Source organism: Carassius auratus, chromosome 31 (assembly GCF_003368295.1).
Source record: "Carassius auratus strain Wakin chromosome 31, ASM336829v1, whole genome shotgun sequence".
Taxonomy (NCBI): domain Eukaryota; kingdom Metazoa; phylum Chordata; class Actinopteri; order Cypriniformes; family Cyprinidae; genus Carassius; species Carassius auratus.
In genome coordinates, this window is record NC_039273.1 from 6510152 (window position 1) to 6536914 (window position 26763).

The window sequence follows — 26763 nt, forward strand, 5'->3', positions numbered from 1 at the left end:
TATTTTTAAACACTGAAAAAAGAAAGTTTAAAAATTGTCTTCCTGTTGATTTTTCACATCTCTCCATATATAAACACAGAAATATTAAGGCGATCACTCTGCTGTCGTGAGTTTTGCTCACACCATCTGTCATCAACAAGTGTGGCCTTGCATGTGTTGCATCAAGGCCCATTTCCTTACCAGTTCACAAGAACAAAATCACAAGGTCACCATAAGATTCGCATAGACTTGTCTAACTCCCACTGCAAAACAGAGAACACAAAATAAGCATAAAGACCCTAGAAATGTCCATAAAGAATGTAGAAATAGATCTTATTTTTGGGGTGAACTACAGTAATCCTATAAGCTAGTTAAGGTAACGGTTCCTTTTAACTGATCCTACAATGACCCGGTGACTGAAAAGCTTCATGGTATAATAAAATATAACTGGTACAAGAATATAAAGGAATGTCAAAGAAAAACAGCAGACTATAGGAAACATCTGTTTTTCAATCTCTGGTGGGCTCACCGCTAAGAGTCTCTGATTGAGGTCAACGGCAGAAGGCTACAGACCTGATAAAATAAAAAGAATGGATAACTAAGTCCAGTTGCTATCAACTAAATTTAACTGACTCATATGCACGTAGGCATGTGGAAGAATGTGTTTGGACACATCTTCTCATTCAAAGAGTTTTCTTTATTTTCATGACTATGAAAATTGTAGAGTCACACTGAAGGCATCAAGGGCTATTTGACCAAGAAGGAGAGTGATGGGGTGCTGCGCCAGATGACCTGGCCTCCACAGTCACCGGACCTGAACCCAATCGAGATGGTTTAGGGGTGAGCTGGACCGCAGACATAAGGCAAAAGGACCAACAAGTGCTAAGCATCTCCCGGGGAACCCCTTCAAGACTGTTGGAAGACCATTTCAGGTGACTACCTCTTGAAGCTCAGTAGTAATCAGTAATCAAAGCAAAAGGTGGCTACTTTGAAGAACCTAGAATATGACATATTTTCAGTTGTTTCACACTTTTTTGTTATGTATATAATTCCATACATAATTCCACATGTGTTAATTCATAGTTTTGAAGCCTTCAGTGTGAATCTACAATTTTCATAGTCATGAAAATAAAGTGTGTGTGTGTGTGTGTGTGTGTAACATGCATTTCATAGTCCAGTGTTAACTGCAATACAAGCATGATAAAGAAAAAATGCCTTATGAAATGGGGATAAGTTTTACCATTGAATGCTCTCATTTCACTCATTAATCAGAATCAGAAAGAGCTTTATTTCCAAGTGTGTTTACACACACAACGAATTTGTCTAGGTGACAGGACCTTCCAGCACAGAAAGTGCAGACAACATATCATTTAAGGTGATAAAGTGAAATAAAACACTAATAATTAGGAGAATAGACAATCAATAAAAAAAAATGATATGGTAATAAAATAGAGAAAACGAAAATATCACTAGACAGAATTGTGAATGTGCATATGTGCTATTTACAGATGACAGTTTTGATAAATTATTTACAGATGTACAATCTGAGATGTGTTATGAGTTGTTCAGGTGGAATATGGCCTGGGGGGGAAAGCTGTACCTGTGTCTTGGCTGTTTTGGAGGGGTCCAGAGTGATTTTACCAGCCCTTTTCCTCACTATAGAGGTGTAAAGTTATTGGAGCTTAGGCAGGGGGACACCAATAATCCTATCCGTGGTCCTGAGTGTCTGTTGTAGTCTCCTAATGACTGATTTGGTAGCTGCACCAAACCAAAGATGAACACAGAACAGACTCAGTGACGGTTGAGTGTATGAGCAGCTCCTGCAGCAAGCCGAACTTCCTCAGCTGGCAAAGGAAATATAGCCTCTGCTGGATTGTTTTTTTTGTTTGTTTTTTTTTACAGTATAGTCAATTAAGAATGTCCCACTTCAGATCCTGTGAGATGGTGGTATGCGGGAACTTGAATGGCACTACTGCAACCACAGTGCTGTTTATGATGGTGAATGGGGGGAGTGCATAGGGGTTTCACCTGAAGTCCACAATCAGGGTCCTTGATGTCCTTAAGGTAGGCCAAGACCAGTCTCTCAAAAGACTTCATGACCACAGACGTGAAACGCAGGATGAAAATGTATATCCAGAAAAGCAATTAGTCTTCCTGCAATCCCACATCACCCGCATGTTCTTGACATATCATCACTATAGCAGAGTGGTGATGACTGCTGTATGGCTGGATACTGCAAAGCTCCAAATGAAGCCCTTATGAAGAAATGTAGATCTTTCTGTATCCCTCTAAATTAAGGTACAGTGTTCTGCGTTTACAAGCCCTTAACTTTCTACACAAGAAATCTATAGTACTATATGGGTTTAAAAAATGCTCAGTCCATTCATTGACTTAAGAGTGGGAGTTTTGTTCCTATAAGGATTTTTTTTTTTTTTCTCTTTAATATAACAAAAAGCATTCTAAAAACTTTATGGCATGCCATTAAGCCACTAAATATATTTCTATAAATTATAAAATATGCAATATTTATTACATTACTTTAAACTGCCACTGCAGAAGTCTGAGGGTCTCTTTTGAAAAATATTAGAGTTCATTAGATCCAGAAGGGTGGGGTGAAAACTTCTATAGACGTGTGAGCTAAGATGGAAGAAATGTAAAGCATGAGAAATGGTTAAGTAACATCCAATATACCCTAAGAAATAGATCAAGTCTTCTTACAAATGATCTTTATTTTTAATCCTGGCATACTTGATCTAAGTCATCTGAGTTCCCTGCCAGCCAACAAATAAACAAGACTTAAGTTCTTTCCTAATTTACAAGTATTATGTTTTTGGTAAGTGCACTTCAGTAACTGTTTATTCTGAATGTTTCATATTACAACGTAATGATGTGTATCCAAACTCTGCATCTGTAATGTAATTATCTGGTTGCATATGATCCATTTAAATAATAGCTTGGCAGGTGGTTAAACCAAGGCTGAGACTTTAATTATATTACATCACAGTTTACATTATACTGACTTAAAAAAAATGTATGATATTTGATGGAAGATAAATTAAAAAGTGTTGGCAGTACTTTTTGGAAAGTAACATTCAATATCTTTGGCTCCTTTTAAGTAATTATTGTATAACTTAAAGCATCTATCAGTGCCAATATTAAATTACTGAGTCACTCCTATTCTGAACTACAGATTTCCATCTGAAGAGAGAAAAAAGTGACACATTTATTTTACAAACGTGCTTTACTTTTTTTCTTTCATTTTCCCCATACCCGGGAGTCAGTAATGAACTTGGGAGTTGTTATTTAGTAATGCACATGTGGATTGAATGGCTATGTCACGGCACAGCAAAGGAATTTGATTTCACAGAATATTGATTAGCAAAAGAAAAGAATTTCCCATCTTCAGATCAGTCAATAGCAGGAGAGATGGACGCTGTTCACAAAGGATAGTAAAGCTGCAAAAATAAAGGCCTTTCTTGTCCCCTCACCGCACATAGCTGCCAGTGACCCTGTCTGTGGCTCTCAGTCATTTACAATTCAAATGCTTTTATGACCGTGCTACTTCCTGCCGAGATGGAAAAAGTCTTTATTTAAATGTTTTTAATTTAAACTTTATAGACAAAATACACTCAACACAAATACACATTTTAAGGCAAATCATACGCTCACAAGCTTCTATTTACTTATTAGAAAACTGTTCAGACAGATTATTATTTTCCCCCAAAGAGGCATCATTGGCCACTCATGCAGAACTAGAGGATGTGAAGGAACATCTTTAGCTTTAGGGCTTTTAGAGTTTGAAATCTGTAATCTTGTTTGAGTTTCTAAGCTGCTCTGTATTTCCTCTATATTTATAAAATATGAAACTAAAAATTAAATATAAAACTGGAATTTTATATTTTTTTATTAATAATTTAATGTTTCTAAATTCAAAAAATAAAACATTACTGACTTACATTGTGGCACTTATCTCCATCTAAATGTACTGGTTTATCTGTCACTTTACAATAGGGTTCATTAGTTAACTACGTTAGTTAACATGATCCAAGCATGAACAAAACTTCTTCAGCATTTATTAACCTTTGTTCATTTCAACATTTACTAATGCATTATTAAAATCAAAAGTTATGCTTGTTAACATTAGTTATAATGCACTGTGAATTAACATGAATTTACAATGAACAATTGTATTTTCATTAACAAAAGTCAATAAATACTATAATATATGTAGCTAAATAGTGTAATAAATGTAGTGTCCATTGTTTAACCAATGGAACCTTATTGTAAAGTGTTACCTCTCTAAACCAAACTGTTATTGCTTGAAAAGTGTGCTTGGACAAGCCTATAGCTATGTCACTTGCCCTGATATTTTGTTATCTAGCGAACAACATTCATGCGTTTTAAGTTTGGCTTAAGTGTCAAAACTTTGTAGGGTGGTCTGAGAACCCTTGTTGAGTGCGCAGTTATTCAGATCGTTACGGTATCCAAACCGACAACACTTCTCTCCCCCATAGGAAGTCTCAGGCAATTAGTTCAGTCAGTAGAAGTGCTCGTACTAGTCTACTCAGTTTCTGTGAGCTCTTCTAATGACTTTGTGCGAAGAGCGATTAAACCCCTGTAATATTCTGTGGGAGGCCCGGTTCTATTTTGGATTTTCCCTTTTAAAAAATGGGATTTGAGTTGGATCGTTTCAAGGGGGCTGTGGACCCAGACTTCAAATGCAACTTGTGTAATAAAGTTTTGGAGGATCCGCTCACCACCCCTTGCGGTCACGTCTTCTGCGCCGGCTGTGTGCTGCCGTGGGTCGTCCAGCAGAGCAGCTGCCCGGTCAAATGCCAAAGGATCTCCACCAAAGAGCTCAACCACGTCCTCCCTCTGAAAAACTTAATATTAAAGTTAGACATTAAATGTGACAATCACGCGCGGGGCTGCCAGACGATCGTCAAACTCCAGCATCTGGCGGAGCACGCGGAGATGTGCGATTATTCCCCTGCCAGATGTAGGAATAAGGGCTGCAGCGAAGTGCTGAACCTCAAAGATATGGATGCTCACATGCGTGAATCGTGTGAGTGCAGGGCGGTCGGGATATGCGAGAGTGGATGCGGATTGATGCTCACTCATAGGGAGCAGAAGTTGGACAACCATTGCTGCTTGAAAGCCCTCAAAGCGCACAACGGCGCGCTGCAAGGGAAAGTTGTCAGCTTGGATAAGGAGCTGAAGAAACAAGCTCTCAAATCGACTAAAAGAGAGAAATCACTTTTGGCTCAACTGTCGGCTGTTCATAACGAGCTTCAGATGACAGCGCTGAAGTATCAGAAGAAATTCACTGAATACAGCTCCAGGATTGACTCGCTGTCCAAGAGTCTTTCTCCGCCGTGTAAGGTAAAATAACAATATTGACAGCAGCTTTTGAATTTTGAAATAATTTACCATGGTAACCTCAATAACACTGTGGTAAAGCGTAGTGTTTGTCACCACTGTCATCAAATAAACACAAAAAAAGTAAAAATTAACAGTCAAATAACTGTCTGATACGATTCTAAAAGTAACGCTATGATACTTGAATGAAATCTGTGTTTTTTTTTCTAGCACTAGTTTATGGTATTTAGCAGTGATGGTAGTTATTCGTGGTACATTTTGTAAGGCGGTGCTGACCGTTATCAGAACAACGTTTAACATGGAAAATGTTTTAGATTTTTTAGTTTTATTGCTGTAATTTTACTTCGGAAAATGTGTGTGTATATATATATATATATATATATATATATATATATATATATATATATATATATATATAATATGCGTAATCTGAGATTCCCAATTTTTAATGCTTTTTGCCGTTGTTGTTATTCTTTCTCCCACTTTATTTTGAATTTTATTGTCAAGCGTTATTTTAAACTCTTTATAATTTTTTTAAGCGCTATATCAACCAAGCATTCTCAACCAGGCGGCAAGGAAGTCTACCGGAAGTTGAAGTCGGCCGCGAGCTGCCATCTTGTAGCAGAACTTCACTTGCGTTAGCATCCCATTGACTTTGCATTCATTTTGGCGTCACTTTGACAGTAAATAACTTTACATCTGAGGCGTTTAAAGACTCCATTTGTCCATTATTTATTTCTAAAGATACACGACAATGTATGAAGGGCTCCATTACCTTCTATGTTACATTATGGCCCCGTAGAAACAGTTTTTGTAAAAATAGACTAACGATTTCGTCATAATCACTCGACTCTCTGTTGCACAGTAGAGAAATTACCTTACAGACAGGAGGAGAAGCTTGCAGGCAATTAACTTAATAAGGCATACTGGCGTTATTTTAATCAGAATACTTACTCCTGCTCACGCCAAAGAACTCCCCGCTCAAGCTCGCCATCTCTGCAAGATTAACGATGGCAGTTTTCACGCACAGCCACTAGAAGATTTACATCTGTCAGACAGGTTGCTGACGTTATCAATCTTAGTTTGAGTCTGCGCGTCAGAAACGGAAGTGCTAAAAATTGCTAAAAATGGGCTTCACTTGTCTCAATTGAGTTCCAATGGGGTCGCTGCGTCCATTTCTTTTACTGTTTATGTGGGCAACATGCTGCAGGTAATCACAGCCCTGTTGACATAACCTGTAGATTCCAAGTGTGATATTGCATTTCTAGAAACAGGCTTGGACAAGTGATTAATATCAAGGGACTTAGGCTACATTTCAGACAAAATTTGGATAGTGACTTCGATTATTTATTTTTCAGCCAACTGAAAATAGTTCCAAACTACGCCAAACCAAACATCGTGTGTCGTTCTTCTTCTCTCTAGTTTTTTTTTTGTGTGTTTTTTTTTTTGGTCGTCCGCCACCTACTGTTCTGGAGTGCGAAACGTACACAGTTAAGCTATAAACATTTAAACTATTATATCGCGTGTAGTTCAAGCAAGTCGCATACTTGAACCCTGGCCTGGAATAGCATATATGAGCGGAGCGACAGTCGTTTTACGTCGGTTGTGGCTAGAAGGGATACAGCAAAAACCGGAAGCTAACAATACATAGAATTTTCTACCTATTATATTGTTTTATTAATGTCTATAATAGCCATAATTACTACCATAAAAACATAATACTACCCCTTACAATAATGCAAAAATAGTAATTATTGTTGTACAGTGTGAGGTAAATTTCACTATATTGATGTGCACATGTCCAGTATTTTTAGCTGTATGCCATCTAGCCTTTTAACCTTTTACATCTGTGATCAAAAGTGTTCCAATCCATAGACTAGTTACATGCCGACTTTTCCATGTCTCTACGAAAGAAACCCAGAGTAGCCGAAGCCAAAAGTTAGAATTTTATAATTATTTCTGTTTATATTAAGACTCCATTGTGAATTTAATGTTCCTATTATTATATGCTTTCTTGTCCGTTGATATTAATGCCAACATTCTTTGTTGTGACGCATACGTTTTAAATTTTTTATTATTAATATATCTATGTTTTGATTGATCAGATGTTGGCCGTTTTCAGGATGTCCTCCAGCCCTAAAATATGCACTGCTTTGCTGGCTTGCAATGTAGACTTTACTGGTTTTAACAAACTTGATAAAATTTGTCTCAATTCTAAGAATTCAAACGTTATCTCAATTCTAAGAATTTACATTTGCACATTAGACTAAAAATGATAGCATACTTAAAAAAAATAAGATAATAAAATGTAACAAAAATACAGTATTTTATCAGAACTTGTGCTGTGCCATGGTATAGGTAATATTTTGGTTCTTGTACTCTACCTGCTAAAAATAATTATTTGGCACATGGCCAGATAAAATAAAATAAAAAAGATGGCACTTTATTATGACACTTTTTCTTAGTTCTGTATGTCCTTGCCATGCCTTAAATCAAGTGCTATGACTACTTCTGGCATGTGCGATGCCCTTCAGATTAGCTGTAATATATTCTCACCTCAGGACACCATCAGAGCATGGAAAAATGTCAGTGAGTAACACTTGTGACAGATAACCTCTCTTGACCACTCTATGAAGGAGCATGAGATCCTAATGCAACCTCCCATGAGTGAACATGCTTATGGGCTCTGACTGATGTCTTAGTGCCAGCAACTGCCTTCCTGCTGGGGAATGTAGTCCCTCTTGCTGTTCCCATCACATGGTTCATCAGTCAAGTGAAGGAAGCAACGCAGGGCTGGGAAATGATGAGGGTGATGATGGGGAGCTGACATTTGGAGGATTGGTCCTGTCTGCTGAACGCTGGGCTGTTGATCCAGCTGCTCTAGAGAGGGAAAAATGATATCACAAGTGTTTTCGAATCACCACTAGAGCATTTCAGGATGAATTACGCTTTATATATATGCATATGTTTTGTTTTTTTTTTACAATTCAAGATAACTTATTCATTAGGTTAGTCATGCTTTGACATAATTTCACATTTGTATTATTTACCAAGCTGCCCTGTTCTTGTGAAGTAATAAAAAACTGAATCATATTAGCAGAAAACCCCTGACAAAACAACAGTGTTGTGCATTTATTTTAAGTGGAGTCGCTGCCTTCTACAGACATCGTTTCCCATGGAATTCTGGGACTTGTTCCCATGACCTGGTCTAGTGGGGTGCATTCCTTACTAGGAGGCATACATTGCATACACTCAGTAAAGATAGCAAAGAGGACTCTGTACAGTACATGCATGCCATTGATGTCAGTGTTATATTTAGACACTGTCTTCTGTGGCACACAAAAATGACAGCTGCTTTAGTTGCTGATTTTATGCAGTGCCACCCTAAGTGTGGAATAAAATGCTGACACCACTTGTTTCTCCGCGTTCCATCGTTCATCTGTTGAGAGAGCTGTTTGCTGCAAATGTATTAATATACTCGACCAAATGAGCAGGGAACAAGGCATTAACCCTTAAAGCACCCGGCCACTTGACAGCTCCTTTTCCAAGATGCTTTAAGCTTAGAGGAATCATGTAGATTGCAGAACATGATGTTTAATGACTCTAACAGGTGTACCTCTTTACTTGCACAGCCAAATGTAAACATTGATACCTACAGCTGATTTAAGAGCTTGTGCTATGAAAACACACCCCGAAGGGTTACATTTTTAATATAAAGTTTGGAAGCTCAGACGTTTCTACTTCCCAAATGTACATATTTAGTAATTTCATTGGTGTTTTTCGCTTTTCAAAAGTTTTGAGTAGAAATATGTGTGAATTGATGGGTCATTTATATGGTTTCCTCTTTTAACAGGGTGGAGAGACCAAAAGTGTCATGGCTATACTCCATCGTGAGTCTGGATCTTTAGGCTTCAATATCGTTGGAGGAAGGCCATGTGCAGTAAGTTTAGAGAGATTTGCACCCTTGTCTTATCTGTCATCAGCTCGTTCTATTTCCTGTTTAAGCCCCAGGTTGTCCAAGGCAGCACAGGTTATTTATCTACTCCAGGGCTTCCCATATATGTATATATATGTATATGTATATGTATATGTATATGTATATGTATATGTATATGTATATGTATATGTATATGTATATGTATGTATTCCTTAGATTACCTCATACCATACCTACATTTGTTAGATCTTGGTCTAGTCTTAACCCAAACTTAATTATTATGATGATAAAGAACAAAATGTGACACTTTAATATCTGTCAGGTTATTTCAGGTTCTCAGTGTATAACTAACTTTAAGTGGTATTGGCAAATGTAAAAATACAGACATAAATGATATCTAACATATAAATTGTCACTTGGTACAGTACATCGGTCCACCCTGGTGGTTGTGATATCAATATCAGCATGAATGAGCAACAAACCCTTTAAGAAACGTTTCTTTGTGGTTCGTCTGAAATAGAAATATGATGCACTTTGGTCTGAACTGGACTTTTGCTGAAAAACCTTACAAAGGGGAAAAGTACTACTAGAGCCAATTTTCCAGAGCTTCTTCTAAAACCCTAATGTAGCCTCGTCACAATGACAAGGCTTTATTTATTTTTAAAAATGCTACTGTTATAGCATAAAGCACAAATTACTATGGCTGAGTTAATGCTAAAGTAACTGGAAGAGGTCAGTCACTAATGAGTGACACAAATGGCTGTCTCTTAGAAACTGCACAACTACTTCAACGTGGCCATGACCCCTCCCTAGAAAATGTTTGACATGCCATCCATCCTCTGTGCTTGTGGCAATAATTGTTACATTTTTATTTTTTCTCTCTGTAATACTTGATTCTGATTGGTCAATCACTGCACAAGTGGGTAAATATTTTACCGTATGTTTTACATTTAGTTTAGTATACTTTGTATTTGAATATTACATATTTTTGGAGTATCACATCTTCAGGATGTCAGGTCACTTTTAGAGTTCATGTAGTTTAATTTTATTCTAAAACATGGCTACATTTGTTAGAAGAGGATCATCTGGTAAATAAGGATGTTGATGTTGTTGTAATGGGGAAGAGGGAAGGGCTTGCAGTAATGAACTGCAGAGTTCACAGTTAGACTTCCTGTGGTTTCCCAAGATTCCATAAAAAATTACAGCACAGTGTCAAACAACATGGCACAGAGTCAATGTGGTGTGATGTGGTTGAGGGGTGATTTCAGCAATAGAAAGAGGCTTTGCTGTAACCTTCCTGTCTAGGTTATAGTTTCATATAATGAATGTCGATCATCTTTTTTGTCATCATCATCTCTTAACTCCATAATCCTCCCATGAACACAATATTTCTATCATTTGACAGTGCATTTGCAGAAAAGCTGAACAATTGAACTCAATGCTTGTACATCTGCATACAATTATTTGTGCTTTGAACCTGTCCTTGGTTATTCATTTTATTTTTATTTTGCAATAAAATTATTTTGCATCTGTAACCCTTACTAAAGACGTTTATTTGATGGGGATTCAGATTTATTGGATCTTTTTTTAGCTAAATATTGCTGCCTTGTTTTTGGATTGCAGGACGATAAAGATGGCAATTCAAATGAAGGAATCTTTGTATCGAAGATTGTGGAGAATGGACCAGCGGATAAAGAAGGGGGATTGCAGATCCATGACCGGATAATGGAGGTAAGTGCCTGTTTTAAGCCTGATACTCTAGCCTAATTAAGACACAATGCAACAGCTTTAGAGATTTATTTATGATTACCTTCCCATGCTAAAAATGAAAATGTGATGCATAGTGGCGCAAAATGAGCCAATCATAATGTATATGATACACATTCACAGTTATGGAGATTTTGGACCAGTTTGATGTGTAATGCAGTGTTGTTTGTCACAGTCATGGCTGGTTGGGACAGAAACTTTTAATGTACTGCAGCATGTTAGGACACAGTGTTAAATCTAAGATTTTTACAAATTAGAGCTCATCCTGAAAGATACACTTGCACAAGCCAGTGCTGAACATTTGAATACCTTTAAATAAAAATATTTATTGCATGTTATGCCATATACCTATGGCTTAGTGGTAACTACGTCCTGTCAAAATATTGATGTTTGAGCCCTGGCTATTTCAGAATATCTCCATTTGGTTGTTCATCGTAATTTATTAGATGTTGTTTACTGACTTGTAAAGGAATCCTTTTGGCTGGCATCGGGTCAGAATGCTCTCTTTTACCTTGGAACAAAACCTGGACTGTATACAAAGGCCAAAAGTTCCCAGTGGTCACTTTTAAGGATGCATAGAAAGTCAGCCCCACAAAGGTTGCTTTTATAGAAGCATGAATCTCAAGTGTGGTACAACTGATGCATTGAATTTGCTGTAGCATGTTATAAATATGGCCTGGGTCTGCAAAATTATTTAGCCAAGTTAATGTAAATATTTTCACTTTGTGTAGTCGTAAAACATCATTCAACGAAATGGTAGCTTTCAACGCAAGATTTTTTCCTTTCAAGAATTAGTGGACAACATCACTTTTTGGTTGCAAGATTTATTCGTTTGTGCTTGATGTCATTATACTGTATGCAGTGTGTAGGATGAGGACGTCATGCCTGCTTTCATACTAATATTTAAGTGCAGCCAAATGCAGTGTGCTAGCCGTAAGTGTCTTAAACTCTACTGTTCATTTAAATAAACTGTAAGCCCTTGAGAAGGCGACAGTAATGCAGTCGGCGCCTGGTGACTTAAGACCGTTAAACTGGCCTCGCTGGGGGGACACATGAGTCCCAGATTGGTTAATGCATTGGGTGGAAATGTGCTAGTATGACTTACTTGGAGGAAGGGGCCAGAGTGAGGGGAAACGCTTTAGATTGTGCTGAGCATGCCAACTGCTGCTCTGCCGTGATATCTGAGAGTATTCCTTGTGGTTTTTGTGGATGTCACCTACATCTGTGCTTTTTCTTTCTTTTCTTTTTTTCTTTTTTTAAAGGACATCAACTTAACAATACGTCGATATTCGAGAAGGGTTATCGGTGACTGGTTTAGTATTTTCATTGTTGTGTGGAGTAAGATTTTTTTGCTCTAGGATGGCACTAGACCTAGAAAGTCACCTTTTGTCTTTGTCTTTTGAATAATTAAGGTGAGTCAGCATGCGTGCCAGAGGATGTAAATACATAAGGAACATGAAGCACAAAGCCCTAGGTCAGTCTATTGAGTAGACCTTTAAAATTTATAGTCAGAAACTCTCTCCCACAATGCAAAGCTGTTCCCACCCGTGCAGGCAGTTTGGATCATGTGTACATGGGAATAACATTTTCGATTCCTTCAGGAGATTTATTGGCAGTTTTAGAACTACCCCAATAATGTTTCTGCGATTTGAAAAGGGTGTAACAATGCTATTGTTGCTTTTCCCTGAGATCAAAATATGGAGCGTTATGCCTCAGGTGGTATCGCATATCTAATTATGTTGAGTTGAGAAATGACTTTCAGTAGAAATATAATCACAGGGGAAGAATTAATGCAAAATTGCTTACAGCAGTTTTGTTCCCATTGAAATTTCACTTGTATGTTGTTAAACCAGCACCCTGTAGTCCCATCCTTTATAGCCCATGAGAGTTAGACACAGCTGGAGTTTGCTGTTTAAAATATCTTCCTCCAGGCCCCAGCACTCCTCTGTCTCTCTTGCTACATCAGCACTTTTTCATCCATCATACGGATTATCCATTTATTTCCTTTTTCATCCATCATACGGATTATCCATTTATTTGCTTTTTTCCCACAGCTCTTTTGGAACCACGCGATGTAGTCCTTGGCAATCGTGCATTGATGCTATAAATTTTACTGTCATTTTGAGGTTTAGCACCTTGCTGCATGTTGTCGGTGTAAAAAATATTATATCCATCAATGTATATTACACCTCAAATATTATTCAAATGTAATACTTAAAGACCTTTGTCAGGGATTTGTTCTTAAAAAGAGTAAGATTAATTTATTGCGCGTCTCATCCAACGCCTCCATTGCTAATTCCACAATGTCATTTTAGACCTAGCAATGGAGGCTTGAGCCGTTAATGACAGACTAATGCAGTTTATTAAGTTATTGGAGAGAGAGAGAGAGAGATGGACAAATTAATTAAGTGTGTGTGAATTACATAAGTCTGTGCATCTATTAATAGTGTTTGGCAGTAGCATCTCTACTAATAGTGAAACTGCAAGTTCATCATCGTCAAGATCACCACCGTTATTAGTGAGAAATAATAGTAGCTTTTAAGTTGCTAAAACTATTTTACCGATAAATTTGTCAGTGCAGCCCTTACAACACATTTCTGTATGAGTGTGTGTCTGTACTATGTGTGAGCATTTGTAAGAAATGCTTACAATAAAGAACGTATGTGTGGAAAAATGAAAGTGAGGGAGAGTATGTGCTTTTTTTGCCAAAAGCATGGAATTAATTTGTTGTTTTTTCTTATTGTTTACTATATTTATTTGCTTAGTCTATGTCCTTGTGGGTTTTGTTTATAAAGCTGTTTTATGGTTGCAAGGACCTTTGAAATAAATGAAAATTAAATAAATCATTTGGCAAAGTCATATATTCACGTAATGTGGCAATATCTGCCTGGAACTATTTTTGCTGTGCCCTTTTCCCTAAACAAATAATTGAATGAAACACACCTTAGAATGTTCATCAGCCAATCAGATTTAAGCATTCAATATAGTATTTAGAATTTTAACATTGGCCTGTTATCACATATTGAGCATTACATAAAAATAAGTTGCAGTTTTTTTCAGGACCCATTTGTAAACTTTGGCTAGTAAACAGAGTCTTAGAACACATAAACAAATTGTCAGAAATCGGTCAATCTGCTGATTGATTGAAAGTGTAGTTATAATGCTATCTTGTTACCAAAGATGCGCCAGAACCTCTCTGAGTCCATTTTATGCTGTTTACCATTCAAGCGAGAGACTCTTGGGTGACTAGCATTCACTGATCAGTATAATGTGTTCTGGAGTGGCGACATCATCTCTGCTGAGGGCATCCAGGCGGAGCGTGTGAATTTGTTTCAGGGCCATCACGGTATTCAGTGGGCTTTGTGCACATGTTCCTGACAGCAGCAGTGATGAGTAACTCACTGAGCGAACATGAGAAATTGCAGTCGGGAAAACACTGCACAGAACATCTGGCCCTTATGAACAAGCTCAAATAAATTTCACTTCCCGACTTTATAGAAAGTGAAGGAACGTTTCATTGCTCACATCTTACTGGGAGTGAATTGGGAAAATTACAAGAAATATCCTTATTCTTCATCTTCTTTTTGGCGATGTTATGTGCACGTACATGACATACCCATAAAGATCCAGAATAGCGCCTTGTTCGCTGAAGACATTTATTTGCTCATAAAAAAAAAGATGTAAAACAGGAAGAAAAAATGGTGGTGTGTTTGCACCCCACACTGTTGCACACTAAAACATTGTAGTTGTGTTGCAGCAGTTTGATTTATGCCTGTGATTTAACAGAGCGCTTGTGTTTGGGAAAATAATCTTTATGCCAGACCTCAGCTAGCTTTAAATTGTGATTGTTTGTATAGCACTGGAATGCCTACAAAATAATTGCAGTCACTTGTCTTCACATTAGTTAAAAAAAAAAAACAAACACAAAAATATTACTATACATATATATATATATATATATATATATATATATATATATATATATATATATATATATATATATATATATATATATATATATATAGGGTATATATTCTATATATAGTGTATATATAATATATCTATATTCATAGCTGTATCTGAACAATTAGCTGGGATAGAAGGTAATTTGACCACAATAAAATGACACACACTACCTTTAAATATGCTGTTCGGTGCAGCTAAAGTACATTTTCTCTTTCATCTCATCATAAGCGGTTGATGGAAGCGCAGTACATGGCTCTAGTTCCTTAAGCCACTTCTTGTTTAATGTGTTTTTGTCATAAACCGTGTTTTTTAAAAACTGGGCTGATTTCAGGAGAATTGGATGTGTTGGGGTAGGAAGAGGTCATAGAGATAGACCAGGTCATGAATGTCATCTTGTAAAGGCATGCAGACAGACAAAGGTCAGAGGTCAAAAAACAAACCGACTTTAAAAAGCAACTCCACTGAGACGCCAGTGTTTGCCATCTGAAAGAAGCAAGAGTCCCAACAAAACACAATATTGGTTTTTTTTAAACAAGAATTTAGCATGGCTGGGAAAATATTTGAGAAATATATGATGGGGAAGTCGTGGTTAGAGATTCAGACTCATAACCCTAAGGTTATTACCGGCAGGGATTGTAGGTGGGGGGAGTGAATGTCCCACCATCAGTACCACGACTGAGGTCCCTTTGAGCAAGGCACCGAACCCCCAACTGCTCCCCAGGTGCCGCAGCAAAAAATGGCTGCCCACTGCTCCTGGTGTGTGTGTGTGTTCACTGTTGTCTGTGTGCACTTTGGATCGGATAAATGCAGAGCACTGAGTATGTTTCACCGTAATTGTCCACATGTCATGTCACTTTCACTTTTGATTTTGTAATGAATAATATTAGCAATATATATTGATTATCACTTTTAATTAGCTTTTTATTTTTTATTTCCTAAAGATCGCGTCATACTAGTCTTGCAACCTCCTCCTTGTCACTAATATGAGAGCTCTTGGACAGATGTTTTTAATAGCAAAATAACTGTCTATTTTTAATTTTGCTTCAATTGTATAATGTATGTGAGTGTACCTTTATTAACAGCAGCCTTCTAAGCCCCTTTCACACTGCACGTCGGACCCGCAATATTCCCGTAACATTGCCTGGTCGCCTTCTGTGTGAAAGCAACCACGTCCCGGAATTGATTACCGAATCGAACCCGGGTCGGGGACATAGTAACATTGCGGTAATCGATCCGGAACGAGCGCTGTGTGAACAAAAGCCAGATCTAATTCCGTATCGAAGTGATGACGCGCGTTATCGCGCGACTCTTTTAGCGGCTGTTTTGAAGGAAGATCAACATTCGCGACGAAAACATATGTGCAAACTGTAATGAAGCAGAGATCAGTTAGTTCCTCACTTTCCGCGCTGACGCAGAGATCGTTTGCTTGCTTCAGTGAAAGTATAACGTGCCAAGCGTTGTCGACTCGTACATTACACGTCACGCGCTGATGTCACGTGTCATTACGGGATCTTCAAGGGTTGTGTGTGAAAGCACGCACATATACCGGGTCATCACTGGCAGTGTGAAAGTGCAAAATCTAGAGACCAGGGAACAATTACAGGAACACTTTACCCCTGTATTTGCCGGAATGGCAGTGTGAAAGGGGCTCTAGTAACACCAGTGGTTCCTTATCTTTTTCTGACTCCATATAGCTGTAAGATTACCCACAGTGCACCACTTGACACCCAAGTTATTTTAGTGTGTGCTCGCTGTCAGATGTAGCGTTAAATGGCGTGAGGGGTGAGTGGCAACATGAAAAGAGTGTCTGCTTGAATAGATATGTTAAGAGTCTGGAGAGGATGGGGCCCATTTCTAGCATGCAAATGTGTCCTCAATCCATTGAACTCAGGTTGTAGTCATTCTTGTCCATTGATGATTAAGAAGGACCTTGTAGATCACACAGCTGTAATTTTGTTTTATATTTGGTTTTGTTTTGGGTGGAGTGGTTTAGAAAGGGCTTGGATTCAACGTGTTTTTAATTTCTTTATTCACCGGTCACTGATCACATTTTTATGTGAATGCTGTTTAGATGTGCTGGTATTCGGTAATGCCATATATCACGGTAATGAATATGCACAATATAGTTATCATGGGCACTTCTAAATACAGTGAATAATTATACATTACCAACTATTCAGAATTTGGGATGCATTTTAAGAATACTTTTCCCATCAACTGGTCAAAATGCACAACACTGCATGCTGTTTGAAAGACATGTTTGAGCTCTGATGTAAACAAGCATGCATTAGAAGCACATGGGGCAACACTGAATGAAAGCACATTCATTTTCTGACAGCAGCTGGTGCTAAACTGCAGAAAATGCAGCCTTTGCTCTGGAAATCCCATAAATAAAGCAGCTGCTTCTTTCTAAAATCGTATTTAATGAGCTAACATGAACTAAGACTTTGTATTTTTTTTTTACAAAGATTAATAAATTCTGTAAAAAATGTCCTGTAGCTATTGCTCATTGTGAATGTTAATGCATTAACTAAGATTAACTAATGAGGTCTTATTGTAAAGTGATACCTATTGGTCTTTATAGTTCTTTTATACTTTAATCTGTGTAAAACTTTTTACTTATATATTTTTCTATATTGCTTTATTGTATTTAAAAAATTATTAAACCTGTTATATTGTTTTATGACCACTTTTTTTAAACTACATTTCAATACTGTGATAACACCATAAACTGTAATAAAAGCATTAGCAAATAATTGCACTAAGAAAATTTGATACCGGCATATCCCTAATGGTGTTTGGGTACATTTTAAAAATGCATGCTTAATTTCAACTTAAAATAAAAGAAAGAATATTTTGTAGAAGCATTTAAGATTATTTTGTAACGTTTACATTATTATATTTTTTATTGTGCAACATTGCATATTTTAAAAGCAATTATGCAATTTTTCCAACATAGTTCTCATTACTGTAATGTTTCTGGAGTTAAAGTGATATTATATAAAATATTATATTATATTATATTATATTATATTATATTATATTATATTATATTATATTATATTATATTATATTATAAAAATTAGAATCACTACAAATAATGTGATTTGTTTGGCAATGGGGTTTTGAGACTTGTATTGAAAATGGTGTAATTAAAAAGTATTTTTTATTTCATTTTATTTTTATTGAAATAAAACCTGGACTAGTTCTTGAGAAACTTCCACGCTAATAGAAACCATGTTGATTTATTTTGTAATTAGTTTAACATTACTGTATCTCAAAAAAGGCATGGCTCTTAACCTGTCCCACTCTGGGCATTATGACCAGCATGTACATTTTTGAGTAAAGAGAACATGTTCTTAATTTCCTCAGGGAGACAAAGTCAGGTCAACCCAGCATGAGGCCACCCTGCAGTGTCCAGTCTCCACCCTTCTTCTCTTGACAACTAAGATATCACAGCACATGTCATCTTTAGCGTGGAATGTGTCACAAGGTTCTCTTGTGTTATTTCTGACTGAGTCCAACAGAGTTAATCAGAGGTGGCAGTTTGTTCACTGTGAGCAGTATCACATGTTATTTGGCATCTGATTGCAAGAATAAAGCCTTTGTCAAGGACTTTATTGGATTTGTGCCTCTGTTATTTTTTCTAGATGGAAGTGGGCAGGGAGAAAGAGGCAAGTAAGACCGTTAGTCCCAGCAGAGAGCTGCTTTCCAGTTGACTTGAATGGCTGACTTAGCTTATTACAGGACATTAAATCCATTGGAAGTCTTAAAAGGGATATAATAAGCATCTGGTCTCAGCTTCTGTTATAGCAGAGCAGAGCATGCATGGATGAAATGGACAGTCCTATGGTGCGTGTATGAGTGTGTGTGTATGTGTGTGTTTTAGAGAGAGAGGTAAAGCCACTGGGTATTGCTGGACAAGCAGAGCATGTCCTCTCTTTTATAATATAATGATGAATACCTTGCATTAATAAAAATAAGAAGAAGAAGAATGAAGAGAATAACATTTTTGTTATTAGTAGTAGTAGTTGTATGGTGTGACCAGTTCTACAGTTTGTTAACTGGTCGTGTGAAACTTTATAATGGCTGATGGATGATGTATATCTCAAATTAGCCCAAAAATAAACAGATTAATCAGTCGGTTGGATGCCAGTCAATCAGTTTATCACTATTCCTTTCATCCCAATATACAATTTATTGTTACTGCCTGTCAAGGAGTTGCTAAATCTGGCTTAGCCTTCTGTAAATGTGTTGTGAATTGTGTTCGGCTGGCTTTTTCCCTATTTGAAGATGCTGTGGGTATAATTCTTCTTTTTATAAAACTTATTTAAGGTTTAGCGATGGCGAATATGTAGATATAATTAAGGCTAATTGTCTTTCCAATCAGTCACTTGTGTAAACATATCAGTAACAATAGTCTCAGGTTGCCTAGCCAGCTGCTTTCACAGTCAGACCCTGTTAACCCCCCACCCTCCATGCAAGCCACCCACCATAGCCTCTCTAATTAACTACCCTCAATTAAACGCTAATAGTCTGATTAACAGACCCTTGGTCTTGAAGTAATAGCCAGTCGTTTCCTTCTTGTTGCCCTCAGTAATGCTGGCCAGGCCCCGGGCCTGTTAATAACAGTCCTCTTTGAATGCCCTCAGCAGGACCTGAGAAATGTAGCCTGTCCAAGTCAGGAAAGTGTGGTAGATGTTGAAAAAGAACATGTCTGCATTATGGATTGTTTCAGCCATCTGTAATGCAAAAGAAGAAGAGAAAGCTACCACTAAATGCTCTCTGCGGTAAGGCCACTTGTTGACTTTCGCTGGGCTTTCAACTCGTGGCTCTCTATAGCACAGTAAATCAATAGGAATTGACAATTCATTATTTAATTTTGTTCATATAAGGAAACTCGTAATTTTTGGTGGCCGGGTATCTAAGTAGTGACGTCTTATCGTCTGTGATTTTCACCAAATATGGTATCAAGGAGTCAGATCATTTATGAATCCATTTACTTTTATGAGAACACATGATGAACACAGTTTTCCTGTTTTAAGACTTGTACGTAAAGATAATTTTCTGCTCACTCCCTCTTTTTATGGACGTTCAGCCACAGTGATCTAGTAAATGAACTTACTGAATGTTTGATTTCCAATGTCCTAGCCATTAAAGTGAAAGTGACATGACATTCAACCAAGTATGGTAACCCATACTCAGAATTTATCCTCTGCATTTAACCCATCCAAAGTGCACACACACACAGCAGTGAACACACACCAGGAGCAGTGGGCAGCCATTTATGCTGCGGCGCCCTGGGAGCAGTTGGGGGGTTCGTTGCCTTGCTCAAGGGCACATAAGTCATGGTGTTGTCAGCCCAAGACTCGAACCCACAACCCTAGGGTTAGGAGTCAAGCTCTCTAACCACTAGGCCACAACTTCCCCCTGAAAACGAGGTGTGTTAATATTATGGTAGGTAGCTTTACACATGTTGATGGTTAACCTAACTTTACCGGGAAGATTCTTCTCACACTGTCATTTTGGCATGGCAGTAGTTGACGGGTCAACTGACCATAGAAGACAATTGTGGTGATGCTGAAAATTTAATGGGTAACCTACTTGCTTTATTTTGCACATTGTCAAAACTTCACTGTGGGTTGAATTCCGGTTGTCTTTAACTCAAATCCATCCAGACATACTACTACAAGTTTTCTTGTCATCTTGGGGTGTTGCTGGCCTAGTGTTTAAGCTCAGGGACAAGTGAAATCAATAATAGTCCAATTGAGTCTTCTCTTGTGTTACAGTTGAAACAAAGTTGGTCTGAGTCCGATGGTTTAGGTCTTTGTGTTGGCCTCGATAATCAAACTCATTTTAAATCCAGACAGCATGAGTTGGTGTAAAATTCCTTCGTTCCTAGCCTGACAAGCTTTCTTTTCAAGAGTCGTTTAAGAAAGCACTCTTTCACATACCAAACAAAGTGGAACCAGCAACCGCTGTGCACCCTTCTCATGTAAATGAGTGAAAACAATATTCCCAAGTCATGTTATTGTCCTTGTGGACCTACCGAGTGTGTCCCTGTTTCAACTAAAAAGATGTACTCCTTTCACACGTACCTTCTCCATTTGATTGTATACTTCCTGCATCTTTCAGTTTAGCAACAGAGAAATTTCTTTGACTTAATGTGACAGTGTGGTACTGGATAGTCCAGTATACTGTATCAGTAGGTACTTTCATGTATTTTATAAATCCCCTATGTTCTCTACACTCAATTGATATTGTGCTTAAATTCACCCACAATACAGTTTATGTGGACTACCAGTTGAACTTCTAATGTCAAGAGCAACTTTCAAAGACAAGATGACATAAGTATAATCATTTTTACTCTCAGAGTTTGACCAGGATTCGGTCAGAAACTAGGCAAGAAGTTAGATGCTTGGGCAACTGGATGGTCCTGTCAAAGAATTCTATTCAGTTAGCTGGATCAAGCCAGTTTTGTTTAGTTTTTTTTTTGTTTTCTTAATAATATATTGAATACTGTGCCTAATTGTGATGTACAGCCCGCATATTTCTGGTGAACTGGTTATTTGAACTGTTTTGGATTGTTCTGGAAATCAAAACCCAAGTGTAATACTGTCCTCCAAGACCTTTTCAGACAATGAGTCACTGTGGACCATAGTTTAAACTTTCACCTGACCGCAGTCTTAATTTATTAGTTTTCCAATAGAAATCTAGCCAAATCATTTCACTTATATTCACTCTTTTCCATTTGTCATCAACCTTGTCTGTTACTCTTGCTGTGTGAAAATAATCATTGCAATGTTTGACTTGGCAGTACCTTAGAGTGATGTGGAACTGAATAAAGCGCAGGGAATCTTCTGGACACACTGTGACTGGTTTTTGAGGGTCAAAGAGAGGCAAACACCAAACACAGTCTGTACTGGGGCAAAGCTGTCTGGATGCACATGGAGACTGCAGATGGGTCCTTGCTGTGCAGAGTTCAGCAGCATGACATGGAGTCATATTGAGGGCTAGACCTTGAAGTTGTTGGGGAAACATTGGGTCAGACATAAAATGGATAGCATGGTCATTGATCGCCTTGGTGGGTAGAGTGGCTGTAGGAGAGGAGGTTTAGGGTGGAGTAGTATAGGAATGGATATAGTGAGCCCTTTTGGACTAGGTAGGTGGTGTTAAATAAACTTGGCCACATCTGCAGTGAGGCATTGGGTTTCTCACATGCCGGGCAGCTTGACAAGTACTCCTTTGTAGACTCTCTCCCCTCACCTCACGCTCTTTCCGTACCACTGTCTTTTTCTTCCTTTTCTTTTCCTCTTCTCTCTATCTTTTGCATCCCCCCCCCCACCTCTCTTTTTATCCTCGTATCCTCCGTTCTTTCTTTTTTCTTTCTTTCTCTCTTTCCTTCTTTCTTTCTTTCTGTTTTAGAACATTCGTATAATAGCTGATCAAATGAGTCATTTTATATGTCACTATTGTTTTAAGGTATGAGATATCTTATGATAGAAACAGTTGGACTTATGTTAAAACTTGACTGTATTGTGGCCTGAAAATCAATAATTCCTTTGCTTTTGCGTTAATAATCTTGTTTCAGATATGTTGAACATTATGATAAGTTTGTTTTACCAAACTATGCGATACTGCTTCTAAATTCCTTGGTCTGTAGCCAGAAATATATAAATACTTTGCCAGCTGTCTTCCGGCTCTACATCTGCTTTGGATCTAAGACAGAGCTAAAAAGCACAGGAAACAGGATCCTGGATTGGATTAATTTTCTAATGCGATTAGAAAGTTCAGAATCTACGATTCTAGGTCTTAATGTACCATAACCTTATGGTTAAGGAACTAGTTCACTACAAACATTTCTTCAGTTACCACTTCATGGAAATGTTTCCTAAGCAGATCTACATTTCTCTCAAGGTTTTATATATATATATATATATATATATATATTGTTTTTTTTTTTTTTTTTTTTGACAGCTGAGGATGATACAATAATATTTTATCCTCCCATCTAGTGGGCTATTTATTCCCTTTAGGGTTTCTGTAGTACACTTAATTTCCTTTCCGTGCTTCAGCTTAACATTGTGATGTCTGTCAGCTATCGGCGATTGACAGTGGCATCATCTATCGGACCAAATCGACTTTTATAGCATGCATTGATTTCATTTTGATACATAAAATATGAGAACAGCACAATTTGGGAACATCTGCTCTATTGGATAAGGCTGACAATGAATGAATTATTTACCATTTTTACAAAACATTAGTGTAGAAGAGAGATGACAAAGTGATTGCATGTTGGAAACAGTCCAGCCATTCTCCAAGAATCATAGTCAGCACTTTCAAAGACCATAACATCTTGCATGTTCTGACTATCTCCATCTCTTCTTTGTTTTTGGGAACAGTTTGCACAGTCCTTATGTAAGCATTTGTAAGTGGGAATGAGCAGACTGCTCTGTGATCAAACAGCTCTTTCATGTGTGACCTTTGGATGACTCTGCTGTCCAGAAAGCCTTAACGAAGCTGAGGGTAATCAGATGACAAGGCGGGCGGCTGCCCTCCAATCACCAGCCTTTCAGATGAAGCTCTGGTTGAATGGAACAATCAAACATCTTGTCTGTATGCCAGGTTTCTGGAGTCTATGTGCAAACATGTCCCAAATGTTGGCTTATGTTTGATGTCTTATGGGGTCATAGAATGGGTTTAATTTTTTGTTCTAAAATCCAAACAATTTAAATTATTTTCTCTAATATTTGGCCAGATTTTTGTTTTTACTTTGTAGTAGAGGACTCATGTTAACTAGAAATGTGTTATAAATGTGCAGATTTTTCATACTCAAAGTGTCCTGCAATTTCCTCATAGGTTTTGTACTCCATATGAACAGATCAAACTTGGATGTTGAAATCCACAGGTTTGTTTGCAAATTGTGTGGTGATTCTGTGAGTTTCACTCATTCTGCTGTGGCAAAGTCACTCTCCAGAACTATGTGTAATCCACCAGGTCATATATTTTCAGAGAATGGTTTAGGAGGACTACTGAAATCCTTTAGAAAAGTTTGGCAACCATAGGGAGGCTAAAACATGCTCTTGCAACTCCTGGAAATGTTTTGCTTGTGGTTGGACGGAGTCATTTATCATGAAGTCAATTAGATAGATGGCCACAGACTGGCTTGGTAAGTAGAAGAGACTGTAATTTAGGAATATGAGAGGCAGTTCTTTGTCAAACGCTTGCATTCAGGTAATGCTAGTCTAACTCCCTGGCCGCACAGTAGTATATGGGTTCTGGCGGTGACATTTGGTCAATGAATGAGATGACGTGATTCATGAGCTGTGGGGATCCAGACTCAAGACTCCAGTTTGGACCTAGTTCAGTCATATGTATTGGCTTTCTCAATGGTGGCAACACATAGCATATCTAATTTTGCCATACATTTTTGTTTTTGTGTCTATGTGTCTTTGCATTCCAGCCTTTGAAATGGCCGGAAAATTCAGACTCACTCATAATGTCTTTCTTTTCTTTCTTTCTTTCTCTCACATTTTCTTTCTTTTTGTTCCTTTTTGGAACTGTACTTTTGATTAATGGGGTATGATTTTAGAAGGAAATGTGCAACCTTGGGATTCTCAGATTGAAAAGACCAAAACAGAACAACTTAAATGCTACGTCTTCAGAAATGATTGCCAGAAACCTTAAGGACCTCTGAGGTGTTTTGACAAACACAGTTTTCGTTCTTCTGTTGATGTATTTCCTTTTAAACCAAGGAGTTGGGTATTAACCAGACATATTTTAAGTAGCCATTAGATTTTATTAACCATTTTATCCATAGAGAAGTGTTTGTGTGTGTGTGTGTGTGTGTGTGTGTGTGTGTGTGTGTGTGTGTGTGTGTGTGTGTGTGTGTGTATGTATATACACACTACCAGTCAAAAGCTTATGTTTTTTGCAAGAGTTTCTTATGCTCATCAAGGCTGCATTTATTTGATAAAAAATAAAGGAAAAATAAAATATTTATCTAAGGATCCTGAAAAAAGTATCACAGTTTCCAAAAAAAAAAAAAAAATTTGACAGCACAGCTTTGGCCAACATTGATCATTTTAATAATAAATCAGCATCTTAGAATGATTTCTTAAGGATCATGTGACACTTTATACTGGAGTGATGGAAATTCAGCTTTGTATCACATAAACAAATTAAATTTTAAAGGATATTAAAATATAAATTATTATTTTATATTGTAATAACATTTTGCAAGATTAGTTTTTTTTTTTTTTTTTTTTTTTTGATCAAATGAATGCAGCCTTGATGAGCATAAGGAACTTTTAAAAAACATTACAAGTTTTACTGATCCCAAACCTTTTAACGACAGTGTTTATTAAATCTGTTTTAATGTCATGATCTTTGTGCTGTTTGGTCTATTTTCGCAAAAGAGAGAAATTATAGATTTTAAATATCTACTGCTAAAAGTTTGTCAAGTAGATATTTTCTGAATGAACTGCTGTCAGTTTATGTTCAATAAATACTTTCTTAATCCTGATATTGGATATTTTATTATAAATGCCAATTTCCTTATTTGTATGTTAAGATGACCTTTCATCTAATGTTTACTTAAAGGTAATTTTTTAAAAACCCTAAAAACTGAACAACATAGTTGAATGTAATCTTTAGCTAATGTTAAAATGTATACATATTTTTTCCACTGAACATTTATAAAATTGTGATGTATTGTATTTATTTATTTATTTTCGTTTGACTTCGTCTAATGCATTTTAATTTAAATTTTGTTAGCATAGAAACAGTTTAGCCAGATTTTAGTAGCAGCAGCTGGTCAGAAAACACATGACGTTCTGACTCAATTTAGTCCTTGTTAGTGCTTCTTTTTATATCCCTCCCCATGATGCCTTCATTCCTCATTCATACCACAGACATGCTTAATAGACAGGTCTCGGGTTAATAAACACACTGATCCTTAAGTCTGAGTTGGGAACAAGCCAAGATGAAGCAAACAAACCCTTGGAATATAAGGGCCAGTGAACCAGTTACAACATCCTGACAATGGGATAATTTGGAGGGATTTCATTAATTGAACACATTTACACACACAAACACAACTAGATTTTCTCTCCATTGCTAAGGACTAAGGCATGGACTTCTACCTAATGAGGCAGAATATTCCTTATTAAACCCTCTGAGGTCTAAGGGTATTTTTGGGGCCAGGAGAAGTTTTGTCATGCCCTGACGTCAACAGTTTGCCAACTGACAAACTTGGCTATAACATTATGTGAGCAGCATGTATGTAAATGATTGGGTTTTTGAGAAAAAAAATGTAATGCGTGGTTAGTGAAAAACTAAAAATGTTAAATCACTTGAATAAGGCCATAAAACACATACAGAACATTGGTTGCCGTGATTTTTGAGAACTGGAGCTTGTAGCCTAGAATTTTTCTTTCTAAATTATGTGAAAATCATCTTGTTTAGTCACTCACAGAAAACAGTATATTGATTTAAATTTCCTAAGACACTTTTTGTTTGTAAAAGTCAAATGCGAGTAGGCGTCAACTATTATGAATATCATTGTGATTTACACCTGAGAAGACAAAGGCCTGCATAATGAGCTGCATAATGAGCCTCTCAGTCAGATTTGTGACTGAGAGGGAGGAGTTACAAGAAAGAATGTGAGGACAAAATAAATGTATATATTTTTTATGTTTGTAGTTTATTTTGAATATATTTAATTATCACAC

At 37.2% G+C, this 26763-nt stretch overlaps 1 protein-coding gene across 1 annotated transcript in view; it reads left to right on the forward strand.

Annotated features, from left to right (window-relative positions):
* Positions 1-4491: 4491 nt before the first annotated feature.
* The window catches only part of LOC113050334 (E3 ubiquitin-protein ligase PDZRN3-B-like), a 90156-nt gene continuing 67884 nt past the window's right edge, over positions 4492-26763 (forward strand). Inside the window, exons 1-3 of the mRNA XM_026213197.1 lie at positions 4492-5361; positions 9212-9298; positions 10919-11026. Of these exons, the coding sequence (XP_026068982.1) occupies positions 4648-5361; positions 9212-9298; positions 10919-11026 (909 nt within the window). The 5' untranslated portion in view covers positions 4492-4647. The remainder of the gene's footprint in view (positions 5362-9211; positions 9299-10918; positions 11027-26763) is intronic.